General features: G+C 39.1%; 2 protein-coding genes across 2 annotated transcripts; one reads left to right on the top strand and one right to left on the bottom strand.

Moving 5' to 3' along the window:
• Nucleotides 1-631: 631 nt before the first annotated feature.
• LOC125250282 (olfactory receptor 52K1-like) lies at nucleotides 632-3,004 on the bottom strand. Its single transcript, XM_048162779.1, has one exon. The coding sequence runs from the start codon at nucleotides 2,573-2,575 to the stop codon at nucleotides 1,622-1,624; it is 954 nt and encodes a 317-aa protein (XP_048018736.1). The 5' UTR covers nucleotides 2,576-3,004; the 3' UTR covers nucleotides 632-1,621.
• A 16,578-nt stretch (nucleotides 3,005-19,582) lies between these two features.
• Nucleotides 19,583-21,995, top strand: LOC125250273 (olfactory receptor 142-like). The gene is made up of 2 exons (XM_048162768.1): nucleotides 19,583-19,673; nucleotides 19,820-21,995. The coding sequence occupies exon 2, from the start codon at nucleotides 19,932-19,934 to the stop codon at nucleotides 20,877-20,879; it is 948 nt and encodes a 315-aa protein (XP_048018725.1). The 5' UTR covers nucleotides 19,583-19,673; nucleotides 19,820-19,931; the 3' UTR covers nucleotides 20,880-21,995.
• Nucleotides 21,996-23,346: the final 1,351 nt, after the last annotated feature.

The following is a 23,346-nucleotide window of genomic DNA, read 5'->3' as shown; positions in this document are numbered from 1 at the left end:
AGTAAAATGTGTATTTACAACTTACCAGGTAGCCCAATCTCCTCACCAACACTCTTCCAAGCGAGGTCCTTTTTATTCCTGTCTGAAGTATGAACTTGTGTCATAAATCTCTGGGTGACTGCTCACTGATAATATCAGTCGTTCCTCCATTTTGAATGAGTGACTCCGGGCGGGCCTGCCGCCATAGCAGCAAGCAGGCTCCTGATTGGTTAACGCGGCGCGAATTTACGCCAAAGTTCAAATTTTTCAACTCGGGCGTCAGACGCGAATTCGCGTCAAACGCTAAATGCACAAAAAGCACCATTCGCGCGAAACGCTCAATTCGCGTCATTCGCGCGAACTAGACATTCGCGTCATTCGCGCCAGACGCTCTATTCGCGTTTGGTGTGAACACAGCATAAGGCCTCTAATTCACTGGCCTGTGTTGATGAGCTTTTCAAAGCTCACTTTGTCTTTGGCATCTCATACTGTCAGGAATTGAACAATGTATATAGCTTTCTGCAAACCACTATCTATGACATAGATGAGGAACTATTATCACTATCACTTTTTAGTATTATTGTTTTCATTATTTTTATTTATTTTTTCAAGATCACAAGTAAATTGCATGTAAGTGTAATATTGTTTAAACAGGTGCTTGAAAAATAAAATTGTGAGACATGAGTATACAGTTTGTTGTTAATTTTATTTTCAAACTGAAAAGCAGGTTTTTTCATTTATATTTTTGAGGGTAAATCATGAATGGTGAATTCAGAACAATAACTCTCAGTAGAGTTAGTTATTCTTTGTAGTTCACTCATAATTGATGATAAACAACTCTGGAGGGGAAGTAAATTGTGGCAGAGTAAATTGGAACTCTAAACAGAGTTAAAAGAGTTCTGAACTGAGTAAAATAGTGCGAGAGTTGATTTAAAAAAAAAAAAAAACTAAATAGAGTAAAATATCACAGGAAAGAGTAAAATTAACTCTAAATTGAGCATAATTAACTCTGGAAAATTGACTCTATTGAAAGAGTAACTTTTACTCTTTTCAGAGAGGGACCAAATGTTATCTGGCATAGAGTAAAAATTTCTTCAATTTGAGTAAATTTTACTCTGGCAAATTTACTAATTATAGACACCAATCAAGTGGACGCAATTTTTAGTCAAAAAAAACTGCACAGTTGTGGGTGGACAACACCTATAGAAATATCTCAAAGATGATCCAGAAAAATGGGATGCACCTGAGCTAAATTTCCAGTGTCTTAGCAAGCGGTTAACTTCTGTCAATGTGACTTTTTTTTTTTGGGGGGGCAAAATTATCAGATTTTTTTTTTTTTTTTTAATGGGTTGTGGAGTATAGATTGATAAATAATGTTTACATCAGTCTTGATCTATTAAACAATAATGACAATATGACCATATTTTGTTCAAAACACATTAAAAGCAGTAGTCATTTTGTTTTTGCTTTGTTTACAGAACCAAGAGCAGGAATGATATTTCAGGACACCTTCAGTGATGTCTGCCTAGCAATAGGGCATTTGATCCTTCAGAACAATAGCTCTATGTGTTAAGGTCACATCTTTAATGTATCGTCATGTTCTTTTACCCATTTATCCATAAAACAGTAATTCATAAGTAATTCATATTTTTAAAGGAAAGACCTTTGCATTATTGAAAAATTTTATAAACGTTTGTCTTATTTCTTTTGTTCTCCATCCATAAATTATTGGGTGAAAACAACATGTAAAAAATAAGTAAACAATACTTATGAATACACGGTTACTGGAGGAAATGTTATTCCTTATTCTGTATGACAAAAATGCAGTCAGTGCAGAAGTCAAGCTAAATGTTAAGACAATTAAGTGAGTAATGCAGGTGTTTAAGGCCTTCACGTGAGCTTTTCCAGATTTCAACACAGAGGTGAAAATTACAACATAGGAAACAGTAATGAGAATAAAATCTGCAGTTGGTATAAGGAAAGCAGACACAAGTCCTACAATATTATTAACAGATATATCTCCACATGCTAACTGAACCAATGCCATGTGCTCACAAAAACAGTGATCAATCACATTTGTTACACAAAATGACAGTTTTCCAGCCAGAGAGACCATAGTGACTATCAGAAGTCCATTTCTGATTACTGGCACAACAACATACTTTAGAAAGTTAGGAATTTCCATGTATTTGTGATAATTAAGAGGTTTGCATATTGCAAAGTAACGATCCAGTGCCATCCACAAAAGCAAAGTATTTTGAAATGTTCCAACAAAATGAATGCCAAACATTTGTATCAAACAACCTGTTAAAGATATCCCACTCCAATTAAATAAAAAGCTAAGAAGCATGTTTGGTACAAAAATTATTGGCAAGATCAAGTCTACAACTGCCATAACACCTATTAGTACATACATTGGAGAATGTAGAGATTTTTGAGATTTTATTAAATATATTAGAATAGAATTTGCTTGGATAGACAATAAAAACATAAGAAAGAAAGGAATAAATAAAAAAGGCCTCCATTCTCCTAAGCTGTAGAAACCATTTAATTTGAAGTCTGTGAATGAGATATTTTGTGCAGGAAGGTCCTTCATGCTGAAAAATCCTTTAACACACAGTGTCCGTCTAAAGAAATGAAGTTGATTTTAACAACACTAAGATACACTACAGTCATAAGCTGTATTTTGCCAACAAATATATCTCTAATATATTGCTAATTGCAATAAATAAATAAATTAATTAAAACAACTAATTCTATGAGTCAGGTAAATGGAAAAAACAAAAAAACAAAAATAAAAGTAAAAAACCGATCTCACTCACTTGCCAGCACACAGTGTTAATTGTTTTGTAGCTCTGAAGTTTTAAAACTGTTTAGAAGACTGACTTCTTTGACACCAACAAGTCAGAAGTATAATAAATGGTTTATCATATGACACAAAATTCATATACTGTATAACTGCACTAAACAGGATATGATATTAAATCTACCTATATAATTTATTAATCTATGCTCCCCTATTACATTGGTGAAACCTTGTATATATATATATATATATATATATATATATATATATATGTATATATATATTTTTTTTTTTCCCAGATAGGATGCTGTGTCTTACTCATGTACTGTAAGTGTAATGAAAGCTTGACACATTTAATGGTCTCTATATACACAGTGTTAAATTCCCATGAGTCTGTGTGCTACTCCCATAGAGTAATAGAGCTCATCTTCTTTGTGCTGTTTCACAGGACTACAGTTTTTTGTACCACTGGTAATTGTTTTCTAAGTTCTAACGCTGCGTATGATTGTGGGCTCATTATTGGCCGGCTCCTGTGTCAGCATCACACGCATGCTTTCGGACATAAACACTGAAGCTCTGCAACGAAAATAGTGTAGCACTATGACAGGGAACAGATGAATTTGTTGAATAAAGTCGTTATTTTTATTTTGTTTTTGCGCACCAAAAGTATTCTTGTCGCTTCATAATATTAAGGTTTAACCACTGTAGTCACGTTGACTATTTTATCGATGTCTTTGATACGTTTCTGAACCTCAAAAGGTGCAAATGTCGTTTCTGCCTATGTGTGGATCAGATACCCTCAGATTTCATCAAAATTATCTCAATTTGTGTTCTGAAGACAAACGAAGGTCTTACGGGTTTGGGATGACATGAGGGTGAGTAATTAATGACAGAAATTTAATTTTTGGGTGAACTAAAAGTAAAAGTAAAAGCTAAAAGTAGCTCCTAACTTGCCGATACTCTTAAAAATAATGGGCGTGTCTATCCTATATTTAGGACTCCTAAATGTTTGCTCTAAGAGTATTTCACAATGCATTTTAGTTCTAAACTAGCACCTAAATCTCTGAAACATTAGGAGTATTCAAGAAGGCTCCTAAGTTTAAATCACAAACAATCCTAATGGCCGTTGGTGCCATTATCTGCTTCAGCAATGCGCCCAAAGACACAATACACCATGAGGCAATAACGATAGAGCCTTGGGTGCTGAACATTTTCTTCATAAATGCAATACATATTTTGATTTATAGATTTGAATCTATGATAAAATGCCAAAAATAAATCTTTAATAAATAAATAAATAAATAAATAAATAATGTCTGATTAACTGTGGCAGTTGTTTTCACGAGTTCACACTTACAAATGATTTGAATAGAGTAAAAAAAATATAAAAAGTGTATTTGGCAAGCTGTCCAAGGGGATGGAGGACTCCAAGCTATAGACCAAACCCAGAGTTCTCCCCCATATCCCCAGCCGAGAGTGAGAACAGGGTGGTGGAGAGATGCAGAAAACTGTCAAGATAACTAGATGAGTCGGCTTTCATCTGTGTATACATATATATCTCCATTTGAGCTGATTAGGTAGATCATTTGAACATGCTCCTCCCAAACTTTCTTCATAAAACATCATTTGTCGCTTGAATTCTGCAATCTCTTGAGATGCAAACATGTAAGAGGCTGACAATTAGCTGAACATATACTAGTTTAATTAGTGACACTTAGCCTACATTTTAAAACCTCTATTTGAGTATGGCAAAATTTTTATTTAAAAATCTTTATTTGAATATGGCAACATTTGTCTTTTAAAACCTTTATTTGTTTTTAGCTTCACTCCTGTTGGCTTTATTCTCGGGGGAATAAAAGTCTAAGGCTCGGATCTCGCGTCTGCCGAGGCAGCGCGTGGATTACGGCCTGCAATAAAGATCTATGGCTCAGATCTCGAGAGACTGGTTCCGTTAGTGGCGATCGCTTACGGGCGAGTCGGTTTTCACCTCATTACACAGTGCCTGTCTCCCCTCGGTGCCCTCAGGGGGACGTTCTGCCAACCCTGCCACCTCGTGTGCTTCAGGGCGCAGCAGTCCTCAGAGAACAAATGTCTCAGTGTCCACCCGGAAGCGTAGTGGTGCTGGGATGTTCGCTCCCTCCTAGGAGGGATCAAAAGCGGCAAGTTTGGTTGTTCCCTGCGGTTCGCCATTTCAGGGCATCAAGCTGGTCACACACCAGAGATCAGTCTTGAGAGGCTGATACCCTTAGTAGATTTTCTGGCAGCGTGGAAACTTCTGCCAAATATATCTCAATGGGTCCTGCACACAATAGAGTTTGGGTACAGAATTCAGTTCGGGTTGTGACCGCCCAGGTTCAATGGGGTTTTGTTCACCGAGGTGAGCCCCGAGCAGGCTCTGGTTATGGAACAGGAAGTACAGACTCTCTTGTGAAAATAAGCTATAGAACGGGTTCCTTCTCCCAGCAGGGAATCAGGGTTTTACAGCCGGTACTTCATAGATCCAGAGAAGGATGGAGAGTTGCGTCCTGTTCTAGATCTGCACCTTCTAAACCATACTGTCAAGAAGCTCAAGTTCAGAATGCTCACTCTGAAACTAATTGTGTCACAAATCAAGCCCGAGGACTGGTTTGTCACAGTAGATCTGAAGGACGCATATTTTCATATCTCCATCCTTCCTCAACACAGGAAGTTTGTGAGATTCGCTTTTTGGGGCGAAGCGTACCATTTCTGGGTTCTTCCCTTCGGCCTAGCTTTATCACCCTGCACCTTCAAAAAATGCGTGGATGCAGCTCTGGCTCCACTGCGACTCCAGGGGATCCATGACCCCTCCACAGACCCTGAGCCGAGCGACCACTATGATCACCCCCTAGCCAGTGAGGGATGCATCCGTCGTAAGCATACGCAACGAAAAGGAGCCCCCAACACCGGCCCTTGGGAAAGAAACAGTCAAAGGAGTTGGTGGATCGGCATTGAGATGCTGTTCTCGCCCACATGAAGTTGTTGGGGTTACGGCTAAATGCAAAGAAAAGTGTGCTGTCTCCAGCTCAGAGAACCACTTTTCTGGGCGTAATTTGGGATTCGGTTTCAATGCAAGCACGTCTATCTCCTGGCCTGCTGTTCATGAGACCCTTACAGTTGCGGCTCAAAACCAAGGTGTTCTCCACGAGGGGAAACCCGTTTTGCATTATCAAGATTACACGGCGCGGCCTTCGTGCTTGTGTCATGTGTTGGGGGCTCCTCGTCGTTGTGTATGCTTACGACGGATGCATCCCTCACTGGCTAGGGGGTGATCATAGTGGTCGCTTGGCTCAGGGTCTGTGGAGGGGTCATCACCTTTCCTGGCACATAAGCCAGTTGGAGATGATGGCTGTGTTCCTGGCACTCAAACACTTCCTCCTAGAACTGAGGGGTCACCATGTGTTGGTCTGCACGGACAACACAGTGGTGGTCTCATATATAAATCATCAAGGGGGGTCAGAGCAGTTTTATCCTAGGGTGCCTGAACCAGGGAGCAGACATCCTGTTGAGGCAGGGGCTGAGGTTTGGGGAGTGGAGACTTCACCCCGAGGTGGTGGAGCTCCTTTGGGAAAGCAGAAGTGGATCTGTTTGCGTCTCGAGAGATGACACAGTGTCCGTTGTTTTTCTCTCTCATGTATCCAGCCCCTCTGGGGTTGGATGCGATGATTCAGATGTGGCCGAGGCTGCGTCTGTACGCCTTCCCCCCGATTGCTCTGCTCCTGGGAGTTCTGGAGAGAGTACGTCAGGACGGGGTCCGTCTGTTGTTAGTAGCCCCGTTCTGGCCGGTCCGAGTCTGGTTCTCGGATCTGATGTCTCTCCTCGACGGCTCTCCTTTCGAGATTCCAGTCAGGAGGGACCTTCTCTCTCAGGCGGGGGGCTCACTACCTCACCCCCGCCCAGAGTTATGGAAGCTGTGGCCATGGCCTCTGAGGGGGCATGACTCAGAGATTCAGGTCTCTCTACCAAGGTAGTAGAGACCATACTCCATTCCAGAGCTCCCTCCACGAGGAGGCTGTATGCCCTAAGGTGGAATGTTTCACTTCATGGTGCAGAAGTCACATGCTGGTCCCAGCTAACTGCCCAGTTGTTCAGTACTGGAGCTCTTGCAAGACCGATTCTCTGCAGGGTTATCCCCGTCCACCTTGAAGGTGTTTGTGGCGGCCATAGCTGCTTACCACACTCCTTTTTATGGTATTTCAATTGGGAGACACCCATGGGTAACTCGCTTCCTCAGTGGCATTCTAGGACCAGGAAAAAACAAAGTCTGCTCTACCCAGTTAGGGCCTTAGATGCTAACGTCCACAAAGCTGCCCTGTGGCGTAAATCAGATCAATTATTTGTGTTTTGAGTCCCCGTGGAAAGGGTACCCTGCATCTAAGCAGACTGTAAATAAGTGGATAGTTGAGGCTATATCACTTGCTTATGAGTCGGCCGGCCAACCTTCCCCTCTTATGGTCCGAGCCCACTCTACTCGGAGTATGGCTGCCTCTAAGGCTTTGCTTTCTGGAGTCTCTCTTCAAGAAGTGTGTGATGCTGCAGGATGTTCCTCGCCGCACACGTTCTTCAGGTTCTATAACTTAGACGGCCTCAATCCCTGGGTCAAGAGTGCTCTCGTCTTAGCGTGCGCACATGATTTCACACAGACAGGCACTTGGTTTTATGGCGGCATGGGTATTTCGTTCCCAAAGCGCTTGACGCAGCAAGAATTACCTTGAAAGGGAACGTCTCAAGTTACGTATGTAACCATGATTCCCTGAGAGGGAACGAGATGCTGCATCACTTTGCCATACTCCTGGCATACCTGTGACCGACTTACTTCGACCTTTCAGAAGCTAACTCTGTTTGGTTCAGGTGTGCTTTATAGTTTCCTGGTCATATGACGTTCCGTCACGCCATTGGACTGATTTCACATGTGCTTCACAACACAATCACACAGAGGCATTCCCAAAGTACTTGACGCAGCGTCTCGTTCCCTCTCAGGGAACCATGGTTACATACGTAACCTGAGACGATTTCAGCACTGCATAAAAACTCCGGCGTTTTGAGTGGTGAGAGGATTCTAACACAAACAGCTCTGATTGGCCATTGCGTCTCAGAAATCAACTGATATGTCTGTGATTGGCTATATTGCTCAACACTGCAAACATGTGTTATAAATAGAATCTTGCATTCTTGTGACTGTAAAGCATTTTTATTTCATATTAGTTGTTCTTATTGCTTTTGTGCAATATTTGAATAACAATTTATTAGTTTTTAGATATTTCCTATTTTGTGGGAGTCCCGCGAATCATTTTATTCTCCCGCAGCCAGCACACGCCCATCAAATCTTGTCCCACACCGTACTCTGTTGCGTTGGTTCCCGCGAGTCCCGCGGGAGTGCAGGTCTCTATCTCAAACCAGCCTTTCGTCTCTATGGCCAAATGTGCCAAGCTGCTGTTTTGGACATCCCCACATTTGCTTATATGTTTTCAAATGGCAGAGACTGGACAAAGATCTCTCAAATATAGAGAGGAGTTTGTACAAGTCAATAAAACGCATCTTTATATTATGGTCCAAAAAGTAAATTAATGTTAAAGTAGCCTATTAGCACTTAGGAGGTGGAGGTGGAGGTAGGAGGTGCAAGCGCAATCCTTTTTTTTTTTTTTTTTGTCAGGGTCAGCAACTTAATCTTTGCAGCTGACAATGACTCAAAAAGCACTATAGTTTAAATATGTTTTAAATAGTTTAAAAAGTTTTATTTTCCCTCAACACATTGCCTGTGCTTTGTAGCAAGATTTATGCGTGAACTTGAGCGCAAAGATAGGTTATTAAATGCTGGTTTAGTAGGCTATTATTATATTAATTAATTTAATATAAACATAATTGCTGAAAAATTTGTGGGGGTGCTTTGGTCTTTCTTGGGGGTGCTGAAGCACCTGCTAGCCCCTCCCTAGTGTCGCCCATGACGATGACGCAGTGCAAGTTCCCTTGAAAGGGAATGTTTCGGGTTACGACTGCAACCCTGGTTCCCTGAGACGGGAACCAGACGCTGCGTCTCCCTGCTATACTCCCTGCATCCCAGTGATCGACTTGCTTCTGCCTAATATAAGATGACAATGTTTGGTCTGGGTTCGCTTCATCACCCGCCTGTGATGTTCTGTTATGCCACTTGCCTGAATTCACACACATTCTTCAGACTCTCACGCAGAGGCATTCCCAAAGCATCAATGACAATGACACAGCATCTTGTTCCTTTTTCAGGGAACCAGGGTTATAGTCGTAACCTGAGACATTATCATTGTTCTAATCCCTGCTATTAAGCCCACTTAAAAACAAACATTTCACACTTAGAAGTGGGACTAGCTCTGCTTTTTACCTGGGGTGATATTTAACTTTGATGAATTAATTATTTGAAACTATAGAATGGTTTCTAAATATTTTATTAGCTTCTATGAAGTTTGTTACCACAGTCAGAAAGCCTTATGGCATTAAGATCTTACAAAATAAGTGTTTACAAAATAACCATGTTGTGCTTATAACACATGTATTAATGGTCCCTTAATTGGACTAACGATTTAGTCCCTTGGGATTGACCCCAAACTTTTACAGAGCGATTGCATAAGGAAATATACATTTTTTATTTTGTGGATATATATATATATATATTTTTTTTTTTACCTATTTACTGCACAATTACTTAACCATGCCATAAATTGGCTTATGAAAAAATTATTTGTGTGTGTGTGTGTGTGGGTGTGGTGTCACTCACTGTGTTAAGTCTGAGTATCTCTATCCAGTCAAGTTGAATTTAAATTCAATTTAAAATTTAATTAAATCAATTTGTTCAGTTTCCAGTCTCCTAGAGCTCCAAGTTTACTCTTTATTTATTTATTTTTTTTCCCTATTCCTCTATTTTATTTCCACTTCATTCAAATACTTTGTTAACCTGACTATCCCTATGCAGCCAAGTTGAATTTAGTTAAATTTGAAAATTTAATTAAATCAATTTTGTCTATTTACCTTTCCTTTTAGATTCCTAAATCTATAAGGAAATTCTAAGTTCATTTTTATTTCGACTTTATTCCTCCTCTATGTGTCATTTTATTTCATTCTTCTTTTGCTTAAGCCTGAATATCTCTATTCGGCCAAGTTGGTTTTAATTAAATGTAGCATTTAATTAAATCAACTTGGGTATTCACCTTCCCTTTAGGTTCCCTAGAGCTAAAAGGATCTTCTGTTTTTACCCTATTTTTTGTTTTTGTTTTTGTTATTTTACCATCACCATCTTCCCTCTTTTTCTAGGATTACAGTAGTTCTAGAAACTGTTGTTTCCTTAATGAGGCATAATGAGTTATAGGTTATTACTATCCTAATGTCTATCTCTTAGCTACCCCTCCTGTGCCGAGTACATGAAGTACAGCCGCCGTCCAGTGCACTTTTGGCTCCGGAAAGGACTAGAAACTCTTCCCGTGTTTCTTTTCCTCTGACCTCAAGGAATCTGGCATTTCTCTGTTAGCCTAGAGATTAGGTCATTACTTGAACCAGTGACACCTGCTTAACCATATTTCCTAGCAAAACTAAATAGGTAAAAACGTCCGACCCAGCGGAACAATGTGATGGTTGCCCTTCAGCCAAAGCAGTCAACAACCTGCAACCGCAGAGCAAGGGACAGCGAGATTGGCAGCACCAGCGGACACTTGACAAGTGGCCTGAGCCACAAAGAGCTTCATTTTCTCCTTAGCCCATGCTCATACAGGCTTCTAACAGGAGGTAATTGAACGAACGGTGCAAATCACTGAGTTCCACAGAGAACCAACCCACTCAGCATGAGAAGGCACAGGATAGAGGCAAGGACCATGACAGAGCAGAGCAACTGAGGGAGGTCACCACTCTTCAAGAAGCTCGGACAGATGTTGAACTTTGCCATTTAAAGAACGTAAAGAACAGTTTGAATTCAAAGAAACACTAAAGCTAAGGCCCTTGAAGGCCATCTGCATGCAGAATTGAAAGCCAAACACTGACTCCACAATTCAGCAGCGTGAGAGACAAACACATTGTGGTCCGAAAAGAACTGAAACAGTCCAAACAACTGCAAATGGACCACACAAGGAACCTGCAACCTGATGGACTTCATAGCAGCAGCAACAGCAAAAGCTCCCCCAGCCCTACACAAAGGGGGGAGGAGCCAGAGCCTGCAGCTTAGAAGACCACAGCGCCAATGCCAACATAATAGACATTCCCTTTGCCCAAATTCCCTGACTGGTGTGACCCACCAAGACAGGCTCTCTGTTCTGGATCACACCCCACCAGATTCACAATGATTTCTGACTTAACAGCCAGAAAAACTCCAATCAGACTATCAGCAGCTGAAACCAGTCGGCATAAAGGATTTCTCAGACTCAGAAGTCTGAATGCAGATTGAGGGCTGCCCTCGACACCCAAGCAGGGCAGATCTGAAGTCCCAATGTTACTGCCACAGACTCAGACAAACCTGGAATGAATTGAGGACACCAACAAGACAATTACCTCCTAAACCAGTTAGTCACCTTTTTGGGCAGCACCACCTGCCCTCACACAATGCCATTCATGTGACCTAACGCAGAAGGCCTGTAACACACAAGGCCCCTCAAAAGGGGTTCTTAAGACCCCAGTGACTTTGAACTGCAAACACAGTGCCTTCCACATAGCTTCTACAAAGGTTCCTAGTCAGCATAGGGCGTAAAGCTTTTAAAGTAGGTGAAAATGTGTGTTTGCAGAAATGCAGGGGTCTGCATTAGTAAAATATGAATTTTGAGTGGAAGCAAACCTTGTGTGAATGTGTAAATCTCAAATGCTCATGACCATCCACGATGAGCTATTTTGAAACCTGCAGACATTCGATATACACTGTTCGATTGGGCACAGTGATTTCCATGACAGTGACTTGTCAAAGGAAGTGCTAACTCCAGCTATGTCACTATAACACTAGATTGAGCTGGTTAAGCTAGCACAGCCTAACGCCACTCACTTACACCATCGTCTAACTAAAAGCGTGTTTAACCCTCTGGAGTCTGAGGCTGATTTGGAGCCTGGAGAAGTTTTGACATGCCCTGACATTTGTGCTTTTTTCAGTTGTTCATAAACATATTAATGGAAAAAGTGTCATTACACTGTATTCAGCACAAACTAGGCTACAATAATATGTGAGGAACATGTATGTACATGTTTGTGTTTTTGAAGGAATAACATTTATGCGTGGTTATTGAAAAAAAAAAAAAAAAAACTTAAGTCACTGAAATAAGGCCAAAAAAAGTATAGTAAATCTGTGTTTACAATACTTTAGGGTATTGGAGGTTGTAAACTAGAGTTTTTGCTTCAAAATTATGTAAAAATTATGCTGCCTACTCCTTCATATAAAACAATATATTGATTTAGTTTTTGTAAGACACTTTTTGCCAAGAAACACAGTATGCGTGTGTGACGCAGACTCAGGCTGGTTGGGATCCATAAGCGGTTTATTGGCAAACAACAGGAATACAGTACAGGCAGGCGTGGGTCGAATCACCAGAGCAAACAACAGTGTCAGAGACAGTCCAATAATCGTGGTCATAACCAGGCAAGAGATCGGGGCTAGCAGCAAAGAATCAGAAACGCAGTCCAGGCAAAGAGGGTAACAGGCAGGCGGCAAAACACTCAGAAGGTCGGTAATCCAAAACAAGGTCGATACACAGGCAGACAGAAAACAAGAAATAAACGCTCAGAAATTGTTGCGGGGCAAACAATACTTCGCGAGGTGCGTGTGTGTGTGTGTGGGGCCTAAATAGCTGGCTGACGTGAAACAGATGCGTCGTAATCAGGCCAGGTATGTGGGCGCTTGGGATTTGTAGTCCAGTTAGTACTCGGGAGAGTGAGACCTCCGGTGGCCAATCGAGGGAGCTTCGCTGGCGTTCGTGACAGCGTGGAGGCGTGAATCACCACTGAATAATGGGCCATTCTCACCTGAGAAGACAAAAGAATTGCATAGTAATGAGCTGAAATGACTTGCATATTAATGAGGCATTTCAGTCAGGTAGGCTGTGAAAAAACCTTCTGTGATGTCTCAAGCTCATCATGATATATGAAACATACAGAAAAATATTATTACAATATAAAGTAATGGTTTTATATTATACTTTAAAATATAATGTATTTCTGTGATGCAAAGAGTCTGAATATAGGCTTTTAGTTTAAAAGCATGCACATTTGGAGAAATATTGGATTCTCATATGCTTATGTCAATTTTCTATACAGAGGAGTTATATTTATTTAATATTCATTGTCATTACTATGAGCGCTGGTGTTTTCAATTCATACTTGAAGTCGGAGGGCGCTCTCTGTGCATTTTTAGTCCACAAATTCATCTAAAAGAAGAAGAGGCTATTCCATGAATGGAGTTTCCAATTCATACTGCAGCCGGAGGGCGCTAAAGAAACAAAAACTCATCTAAAATTCATCTATAGAAGAAAAGAAAACAGGAACTAACTGCATGTCTTCTAGAGCTCGCTAACCATGACTTTTACATCCAGATAAACACTTTTCAAGACAATAAATACACGATTGAGACGATGAATGCATGTATTGCCTCTGAATTTGCGTCTGAATAGCGCTGGCTCCGTGGGCGTGGCCGCATTAGCAGATAATGAGCTGAATCACGGACTTCTGACATGGCTCTCTTTTCATATAGATTACATAAACACAGAAGGTTTGTTTTCGATTTGACTTACATGATTTAAAACCTGACATCTTAACGTTTTTTTAGACATAAGTTTAATTTTTCTGTGATTAGTATTCACTAAGTTACAGTTCATTTTCTGAGAACTATCAGATTGGACTTCGTTCAGAGGGAGAGGAGAAATCACGCATCATGTTAGTTTTCTTTATTTTACAAAAAGCACAACATTTTGTTTTTACTCTGAGTGTATACAAATAAAAGAAGATATTCTATAGTTTCAATTGATATATTATTTATGTCTCTATGATAAAAAATGACGGAGTATTTTAAGTCGGTTTTGCTGCAATTTGAAAAAAAACCTGCAAAACGCGCCGGCGCGTTTTCAGACCTCAGAGTGTTAATAATTGATAATTCCGACATGACATTTGACACAACGTTTGATTCACATGTAGATTGGTGGTTGCTGGCTTGTTAGATGCAGATAAAACTATAGTTTGAATTGACGCCTCTGCTATAACAGAAAGAGTCTTAACACATTTTAGCATATGTTCAAATGGTATCAGTAAAGTTAATCTGATTTTAACGAAGAAAACCTAATCTCAGTATTAAAGCGTAAGCCTGTTTTGACAAAGGAAGCTCAGCTCAGCAGCATGTAAACTGTACCAGAATTGATTATTCTGCATTGGTTGGAGAAATACCAATTGCAGTATTGCTAAACCTGTTTCTGATGAAAAATCTCAGTACAATGTTATATGAATGTAGATTTGGATGTCGGCATCCTTTCTACAGAGCAAAGGCCTTAGAAATTGTAGTCAGAGAGACTCATTCATCTCAACTTTAGTTGCATCTACAAGCGTAGCTTCCGGGTGATCAATACTATGTTTCACTGGCCGATAGAAACATCAGTATTTATTCACAAGACGAGATTTTTGCGCGCCTATACCAGTTTTGATTTGTGTCAAATCTGGGTAGCTACTCTTTAAATTAGTCAAAAGATGTTTCAAGTAGAGAGAAGAATTTTACATGAGTAAAATTTACAAATGTCAAACCATACTTGCATCTGACTGAATTTAAGTTTGAATTATTAAAGTATAAGCGCTCTATTTTAACTCGATGCGTAACTCGTTTCAAATGTGCAGACATTCTTCATGAACTGTAGAATGGCTCGGACATGCACTGCTTCTCATGACAACAACTTGTCAAAGGAAGTACTAAACTCGACACCTTGTGACATCATATTGTAAACAAACCAGGCCAGGGAGCTAAGCTAATGCAACCTAGCGGCCCTCCAGCTAAGGTGGCTAACTAAACTACCATAGTTAACAGTTAGCATTATCTACTTGAAGCCTTTAACTACAGCTTGTATGTATGCAGTGTGAAGTGATCTAAACCAATTTCCTTTAACCACATTCCTGGTTTTCTGATCTTTCACTTTCCTTACCTTTAATTCTTCTCAGCTAATTTTACCTGAACTTAGGTGCATTTCTCCCTGAACACGGTTCAGCTAAATCTGCAGTTACTAGGGTAATTAAATCTAAATTTAATTACATGTAAACTGTTTAGTTAAAGAAGAATTCTAGGAGTTATTGAGACTTGTAAATAGCACGCTAAACTAAACTTCAACACACAAATGGTTTGGTTCTGAACATGCTGCGGCTGTTAATCACTAGTGCTATTGACAATTCCCAATACCAGTTCATTCTGCTGTTTTAATCACTTCTTTAAATCTTTTATTGATATTAATCATAATAGCAGTCAGCTATTCGTTTTTACTAGTATTATTTCTTTTATCTAGGTGATTTATTTACATTTTCCTTTTGGTTTGTGGTTTAATTTCCCAATAGAACCACAAGTATCTAGACATACTTTCCTTCTTGATTTTGTTTATTTACAACAGTTGCTTCAATTTTATGAGCCAGTTACAAACGTAATCTGAATGATTGCTATGGCATAATTTTGAGAACCACTAGTGAACACAATCTAATAGGAAAGCTCTCCTCTTCCTCTCCCTTTCTCTTTTCTATTTGTTCAGAGGTCAAGCCTGTTGTGAGCCATCAGTAAGTTCTTATAAATAATTTAACTTTAAGAACCAACTTAAGTCATTTATTAACCTAGCTGTATTTTATACACCTAGCTGCACACTGTGCCTTCAGCTCCAAATTCTGTTTGATCTTGCATTAGTCCCTTGCCCTTACTCTCACCACAAGTGTGCCAAAATGTTGCAGAATGCTCAGCCTAACTGCCCAGATGACAGACTAAAGGACTGGCTAAGTGTCGTGAGGAACACCCTCCTAACCAGGGCTGATGATCACTTGCAGCACCAGAGCCAAAAGCAACTGGACAAGGATGGGAGTGAAGTAAAGGCAGATGACTCTAACCAGAGGTATGATCACAAAGATCTGGCTGAAGCCAACTTCTTCCTGGCCCACGACCTCACATGTTTGAAACGGGAGGTGAACAACCTCAAACTCTATATCACAGAAACTCACAAGGATGTTCATAAACGGCCTCCTTAGCCGTGACAGGACAGGGCAAATGTTCATAGACGGCCTTCTTAGCCGTAACAGTACAGGGCAAATGTTCATAGACGGCCTTCTTAGCCGTGACAGTACAGGGCAAATGTTCATAGATGGCCTCCTTAGCCATGACAAGACAGGGCAAATGTTCATAGACGTTCTCCTTTTTTTTTTTTTCTTTTTTTTTTTTTTCTCCATTTTAACACCTATTTGCCACTTGTTTGCCACCTGATGTCACCTGATGGAGTTTGGGTTCCTTGCCGCTGTCGCCTTTGGCTTGCTTAGTTGGGGACACTTAATATTTGATATTCAATAGTATTCTTGACATTTATTCAACAGTGCTTCTGATCTACCCGCATTGACACTATTATTTAAGAGCTGCTGTGCAGCCAAATTATGTACCAGTTATCAATGTAAAGCTGCTTTGACACAATCTGCATTGTAAAAAGCGCTATATAAATAAAGGTGACTGACTGACTGACTGACTTAGCCTTGACAGGACAGGGCAAATGTTCATAGACGTTCTCCTTAGCCTTGACAGGACAGGGCAAATGTTCATAGCTGGGTACCACTGACACCTCTAGAGGGTCTGCAGCGGATGCCGCCACCTCTGGAGGTTCTACAGTGGTACTATCCGTAAACAAGGAGGAATCATAAATGGCCTCTGTGGCCGGTTCTGGGCAAGACAAAAGTTCACAGACAGCCTCTGCGGCTGGGTCAAGACAGAACAAGAGTTCATCAACGGACTCTGTGGCTGATTCAGGATAGGATGAGAACGTGTCGCTGGACGCCACCACCGTGCATGTAGCTGAAGCAAGCACTGCCACTTTGTGAGGTTCTGCAGCATATGCCGCCATCTCTGGAGTTCAGGAGTAGGAGGACTAAAATTAATTGGTTTGGGGAAACCAGCTGTTCGAACTGACACCAGCGGTGGATCTTCCACACTGGATGCAAACCTTTGACACGATGACAGGTTCAGAACAGAGGTGGGTTGTGGTATGATAACCACAACAAGGCATGACTCTGGAAGATCAGCAGAGACTTGACGTGACTCTGGAAGATCAGCGGAGAGGTGACGTGACTCTGGAAGATCAGCGGAGAGGTGACGTGACTCTGGAAGATCAGCGGAGAGGTGACGTGGCTCTGGAAAGTCTGCAGAGACGTGACGAGGCTCTGGAAGGTCTGCTGAGACGTGACGAGGCTCAGGAAGATCAACTGTGACTTGACTTGGCTCGGGAAGATCAACTGTGACTTGACTTGGCTCGGGAAGATCAGCTGTGACTTGACTTGGCACAGGAAGATCAACTGTGCCTTGACTTGGCTCAGAAAGATCAACTGTGATTTGACTTGGCTCAGGAATGGCTGCAAATACAGGAACCGACTCCAATGCAGCCATCACGTGAAAAGGCTCTGGTGAGGGAATTACTGGGTTTGGAAGTGCAGAGAGTATCAGGGTTGTGATAATCAGAGTGGAAGGCCAAGAACTTTGCATTGGTACAAGCTCCACTGCCACCGTAGCTTGTTGAAGTTGGCCCTCCGAAAGTGATGGGACGGTTGATACCGGGGCTCCGATGCTCCGACGCAGTTTTCAAAGCACTATTGTATCACACACTGTACCGATGCTTGTATCGAAATGACAATGCCATGTGATTGATGACGTTTGAAGCTTCAAATGTCAAGCAGTATCGGAAAATCGAGACAGCTGGTTTGAAAAAAAATTGTTATTAATATTTTATATTATTGATCAATATGTGAATCCGTTGAATAGGCTACACATGACACAAGTTGTGGTCTCATTGTCACAAATTAATTTAGATGAGATTAGTTTAGATCAGATAGAAATGTATTGATCCATGACAAGAGTGATTCATGTCACAGACTTCCGAAGCTTTGTCTGGTCACGTGCTTTTTCAAACCATAGATCTGCTCTGCGATGATTTAGATATGGTGGAGAAAACAAGTCTGACCACCAGATGTCGCTAATGTGCACTGTGTTAAAAGCATCGAGTAATGAACCTTTTTTCAGCACAATTTGATGAAAGCCTCAAACGATTCAGAAAGCCCCACAGTGAATGAAGAACCACACAAAATTAGGGCATAGTCAAGTCTCATAGACTGGAATTAAACTTCGCCTCTGGAAACCAGGATTTTATGGGCTCATTTAGTCCAAAATGGAAAATGTCTTTGAAAGCCACATCATCAAATGGAACTTGAAATGATAACTCACAGAATTGGTGTAATCCAAAAGAGTAATCCAAAAACACAGGCAATGGTCAAGGCAGGCAGCAAATGATCATCAAGCAAAGAAATAGTCCAGGATCAAAACACAGGCAAGGCTAGACAAAGACAATGAACACGGAGACAAGAAAGAACAAAGGCTAAACAATACTCAGCAATGTGTGTGTTTGTGAGTGCAGCTTATAAAGGGTCACTGATTATTAATGTTACTGTAGTATGAAGCAGAGCAGGAGCGAGTGTTGTGGGAGCTGAACGAGGCCGCTGGAGCGATTGCGCAACACACACCGTGAGCAGCAGAACTTTTATTATGCCACAGAAGCCGGCACCGCTTCCACTTTTCCGGTCATGAGTATGAGTAACACAGCTCTGTTTATCATATTAGATACATTTGAGAGTGTTGAAAATTATGTTATAACGTTACTCTGTGCATTTGCTCGGTGGCTGCTGTGAGACACTTGTTTGAGACACACTGCAGTAAGCTAGATCGATTTTAGAATATCATATTAAATGCTGGATGGTTTGTGTTGATAAATGGCATGCAATTCATTTTAAAACGTATTGTATGATGGAGAAAATTCTGCATTACTGTTACTAAAAATAAAGCTGCAGGTGATTATGCTATGTTAGCTACTTCACAAAATAGTGTTTTTCTCTGAGGCGTGGTAAAGCATGGTACTCGCAAAAAAATCAAGATTTAAACAATAAGACTAAACATGTTGAGTTATATAACAATTAGTTTTCTGTCTATAAATATATCAAAACAGTTGTTTCCTTGTCTATTAATACATGTATATTAAAGCTTATTTGGTGTTTCCATGGTTTTTATAAAATAAAACCAGAAACCGAGGGTAACACGGGTATGGCGCAATTGACAGGCGACTCCTCACACGTCACGGAGCCTTGGTTAAAATTGCAATTTTCTCACGATTTACAAATAAAACATTTGGGATATTGTAAGTACTCAAGTGAACAAAATATATAACACTGGCCTAGTGGTTTTTGTATATTTTACTGCAAAATTCTTACATATTGCACCTTTAAACCCACTGCCCATATTTACTCAAAGAAACAAATTTGATTGGTTGGTTGATTATTAAAATTAAATGTTTAGTTATATTTGGCACATTGAATGAGGTAAAAGGAAAGAAGGAACGAAAATGTTGGACAATGCATTTAACACTATTTTTATTATTATTATTATTTAATGAACATTATTAAATTTGTGATTTCTTTCACTGACAAGTGAATCTCAGGGATTAAAAACTAATAATGTGAACATCCACGTCAGCATTCCCTTGTGTGTTTGTTTTGTATTATAAATTCAGATGCTTCACCAGCACAACATAATTCAACTCTGATTCTCGTCTGTTCCAAAAAGTTATTTTATATTTGCTAGGTTGATGATTTTGATTGCAGACCAGGATTTTGTTCTGGACATATTTTCAATGTAGGTTTATTTGACATGTTTTGAAATAACATTCTACTGTCAATCTGCTCTCTTCAAAACATCTCATTTTCAATGATCATCATCCATTTTCTGTGCAGGTCATTCGCATGCTGTTTCATTAATGATTGTAATTTCTCTTTATTTAGAGGTGCTAATTTGGATATTTTTCACCTTTGTGAATCAGATGGCATCAACATCTACAGTATATGCTGATTATATGATCAACTGTTAAATATTTGATGTTAATATCTGTTATCCATGGGTAATGTATCTCATTTTAAAACAATTATATTGGCTGGTTACATTGATATTGGGAATATTAAGTATTTATGTTTCATTGTTTTGATCCTGCTGTTTGTTGCAATCATAGTAGCAAACCTATTAATTATTGGAATTATATGTAAGGAGAAGTCCCTGCATGAACCTATGTATGGTTTTTTATGCAGTTTGTCTGTAAATGAACTGTATGGCTGCATTGCTTTATTCCCATCCCTTCTAAGTAATATGCTACTGGCAAAGATCCCAGAAGTTTCACTCACCCTTTGTCATGCTCAGATATTTGCTTTGTACACTTATGGATCAATAGAATTCTGTAATTTAGCAATCATGTCTTATGACAGGTATGTAGCCATCTGTTACCCGTTAGAATATCACAGAATCATGTCTCCTGCCAGGACAGTTACATTGATTATTCTGGGGTGGTCAATATCAATTATCAAATTCTCCATTACTTTTTCAGTGAATGTACAGCTAAAGTTGTGTGGAAATGTATTGGACAAAGTAGGGTGTGACAACTACATGCTTGTGAAACTGGCATGCTCAGACACCACAGCAAACAACATCTTTGGCATAATTGGTACCACCGTTACAGTTGTTGCTCCTCTGGCATTAATTTTGTTCTCATATGCAAAAATTTTAAGAGTCTGTCTAAAGTCCACAAGAGAAAAGTCCCAAAAAGCTCTAAGTACATGTACTCCCCACATTGTCTCACTAATGAATTTCTCTGTTGGCTGTTCATTTGAATTGATCCAAAGCAGATTTGATAAGGTGCCTATGCCTCCTGTACTACGTGTGATTCTTTCAATTTATTTTCTGATGTGTCCGCCACTCATCAATCCTATCATGTATGGTATGAGACTTTCTAAAATAAAAAGGGCACTTAAAAATTTAATTTACGCCAGGAGCTATATAAAACCTGTATCATAATAGTGTGTAAAACTATTGTTCATTGTCACCTTTCAGGTACTATAGAAAAATAAGTCATGTGCTAAGTCATTGTCTACAAAAAACTGTTGTTTGTATTTGTCCAAAATAAGAATATCTTATAAGATTAAGAATCTGTGATAATTATTTTGATTGATGTTTACATAATGTGAAAATATTATGTTTAATATCTGTTAAAATGAAACTGAAACTAAAATTAACTGCCTTAAATGTTTTCTTTTTCATTAGAATAATATTGCTTTTGAAATTATTCTTATCTTCTCTGAAATTAATAAAAAAATTAAAAGAAATGCTGAAAAATCAAAATCAACATTTCTCATCTCATTTTTAAAAAAAATGGAATATTGTAGCATTTCCAAAGAGTATAGAACCCAAGAGGCCAGGGCTGTGCACAGATATTTTGAGGGGCAGTGGTCCAAACCAAAAAAGGGGCACTAAAAGGATGGTGGGGGTGGTGGTGGGGAAGACTCCACCTTCACTTTGACTCTTTTGAGGGGACTCTTAGGCAATATCATCTTAAAATAGAGAATGAATAACAAAATATTTACAATCACATATTGTAACTATTATTAAGATTAGTGCTAATTTAATTTACGTTGTTGTTTAATTGAATTTAAGTTGTTGTAACTATTCTTACATTCACATAATTTATTGTCTGTCTTTAGAATACTTCTAACTGTTTCTCTCAGCCACCGTGATTGTCTGATTTGGCTGATGTTCAGTGGGCTCTCCCTCACTCTCTGAGCCTGCTTCATCTTGAAGTGAAGTATAATTCATTTAATTAAAAAAAATATAAAGCATAAATCCATACAATGTGTTCCAAATTATTATCCAAATGACATATCAGTAGGATTTCAGTAAAATAAAAATAATTTTTCATATCTTTTTAGATAACTGTATCAGTCTCAGACAGCTTTGTTCAATAGTTTGCCAGGTCTTCTTTGGTAAATGTAAAACCTACTTAAATAAGTTGTTCATTATTAAGCAAGTCACAGTTCTTGTGCAATATGGAGAGGAACAAAGATCTTTCTGAAGATGAAAAGCATGAAACAATGCTTTGAAAAGTAAGGAAAACAACTTATATTCTGCAAAAACTGAATAGAAATTATTGAACTGCTGAAAGATTTGTGAGTGATTCAGAGCAGAGAGGAACTCACTCAGATAAAGGCTTATTAAGGAAAGTTTCTGTCAAATGAATTATATTAAGAGACAGCAAAAAGCCAGTGTTGAGCAGCAAACACGTACTTAAAGCTGCTGGAGTCTTAAGATGCTCTCCATACAAGATGGGTTGATTTTCCATTTACCTAAGAAGAACTGGCAAACTATTCAACAAACCTGTCTGAGATGAAATATATGAATAATAAAACAAACACTTTCTTTGAAAACCTAAACCCTGAATTTGTATTTTACTGAAATCCCACTGTCACTTGCATAATAGATAATAGAACATTTATAGTATGTTATAATATTATAAATATTTTGTTATAGATTATCAACTAAGAATTAAATATAATGCGAAATAATTTTTACAGGAGTTAAATGTGACAAACTTCCTGCTGAATATTCCATATGATGATTTACCTCCCTTACGAAAATTAACCATGGATTTATTATAAAAAAAAAAAAAAAAAACATGTTTTCTGGCATATTGATTACCATTTCTATTTAACCACACACATGCATTAGTTAAGCTGTGGTTTTTGTAGCAGAATTATAGTTAATTTGTGATTACCATGGAATAAATAAATAAATAAATAAATAAATAAATATTTTATTCTTAGTAAAGTCATGGTTAATTTTTGTAAGGGCTGCTGGCGTGCTGGAGTATTGAATCAGTGTTTACAATGATGAACAGCCTTTAGCAACCTCCCTTCGCTGTCTTGGTCTTCTTTTTGTGAAGGCATTGTTTTTTTGTCTATCAAGTGTGCCAACAACAGCAAATTTGGTGTTATTTATATTATATAAGATCGGGTAAAATAATTTGATTAGACACAAATTGTACAAGGGTCACTGAAAAGTTGTTTGCACTATTAGAGGAACAGGAGCAAAACATTTTTGATAGAAATACAAAAACAAATTACCAAATGACTAATTTTGCGGCCCAACCACTGTCTGTGGATTATAATGCATCTACCTGTTAATGGGACGAATTTCTGGAACTGTTATCTTCAACAAAGTGTATAGAACCCAAGAGGCGACACTGTTTTTTCACTCTGTTTTTGGGCAACAGCCACTAGATGGCAATGGCATTCATCCATCTGAGGTAATGTAGTTAGCCTACTTTATTGAGTATTTCCATTTTATGTAACTTTGTTTACACATTTATTAATAGTAAATTAATAATTAATAAATTTAAGATCATCATATTTGCAGTGAGCAATATAGATCAGACGTAGTGGAATAATAATAGTATCACTCCACTAGTTCTGAATTGAAATATATATATATA

Source organism: Megalobrama amblycephala, linkage group LG1 (assembly GCF_018812025.1).
Source record: "Megalobrama amblycephala isolate DHTTF-2021 linkage group LG1, ASM1881202v1, whole genome shotgun sequence".
Taxonomy (NCBI): Eukaryota; Metazoa; Chordata; class Actinopteri; order Cypriniformes; family Xenocyprididae; genus Megalobrama; species Megalobrama amblycephala.
Note: the sequence above shows the minus strand (reverse complement) of the source record. Positions and strands in the feature narration are given on the sequence as shown.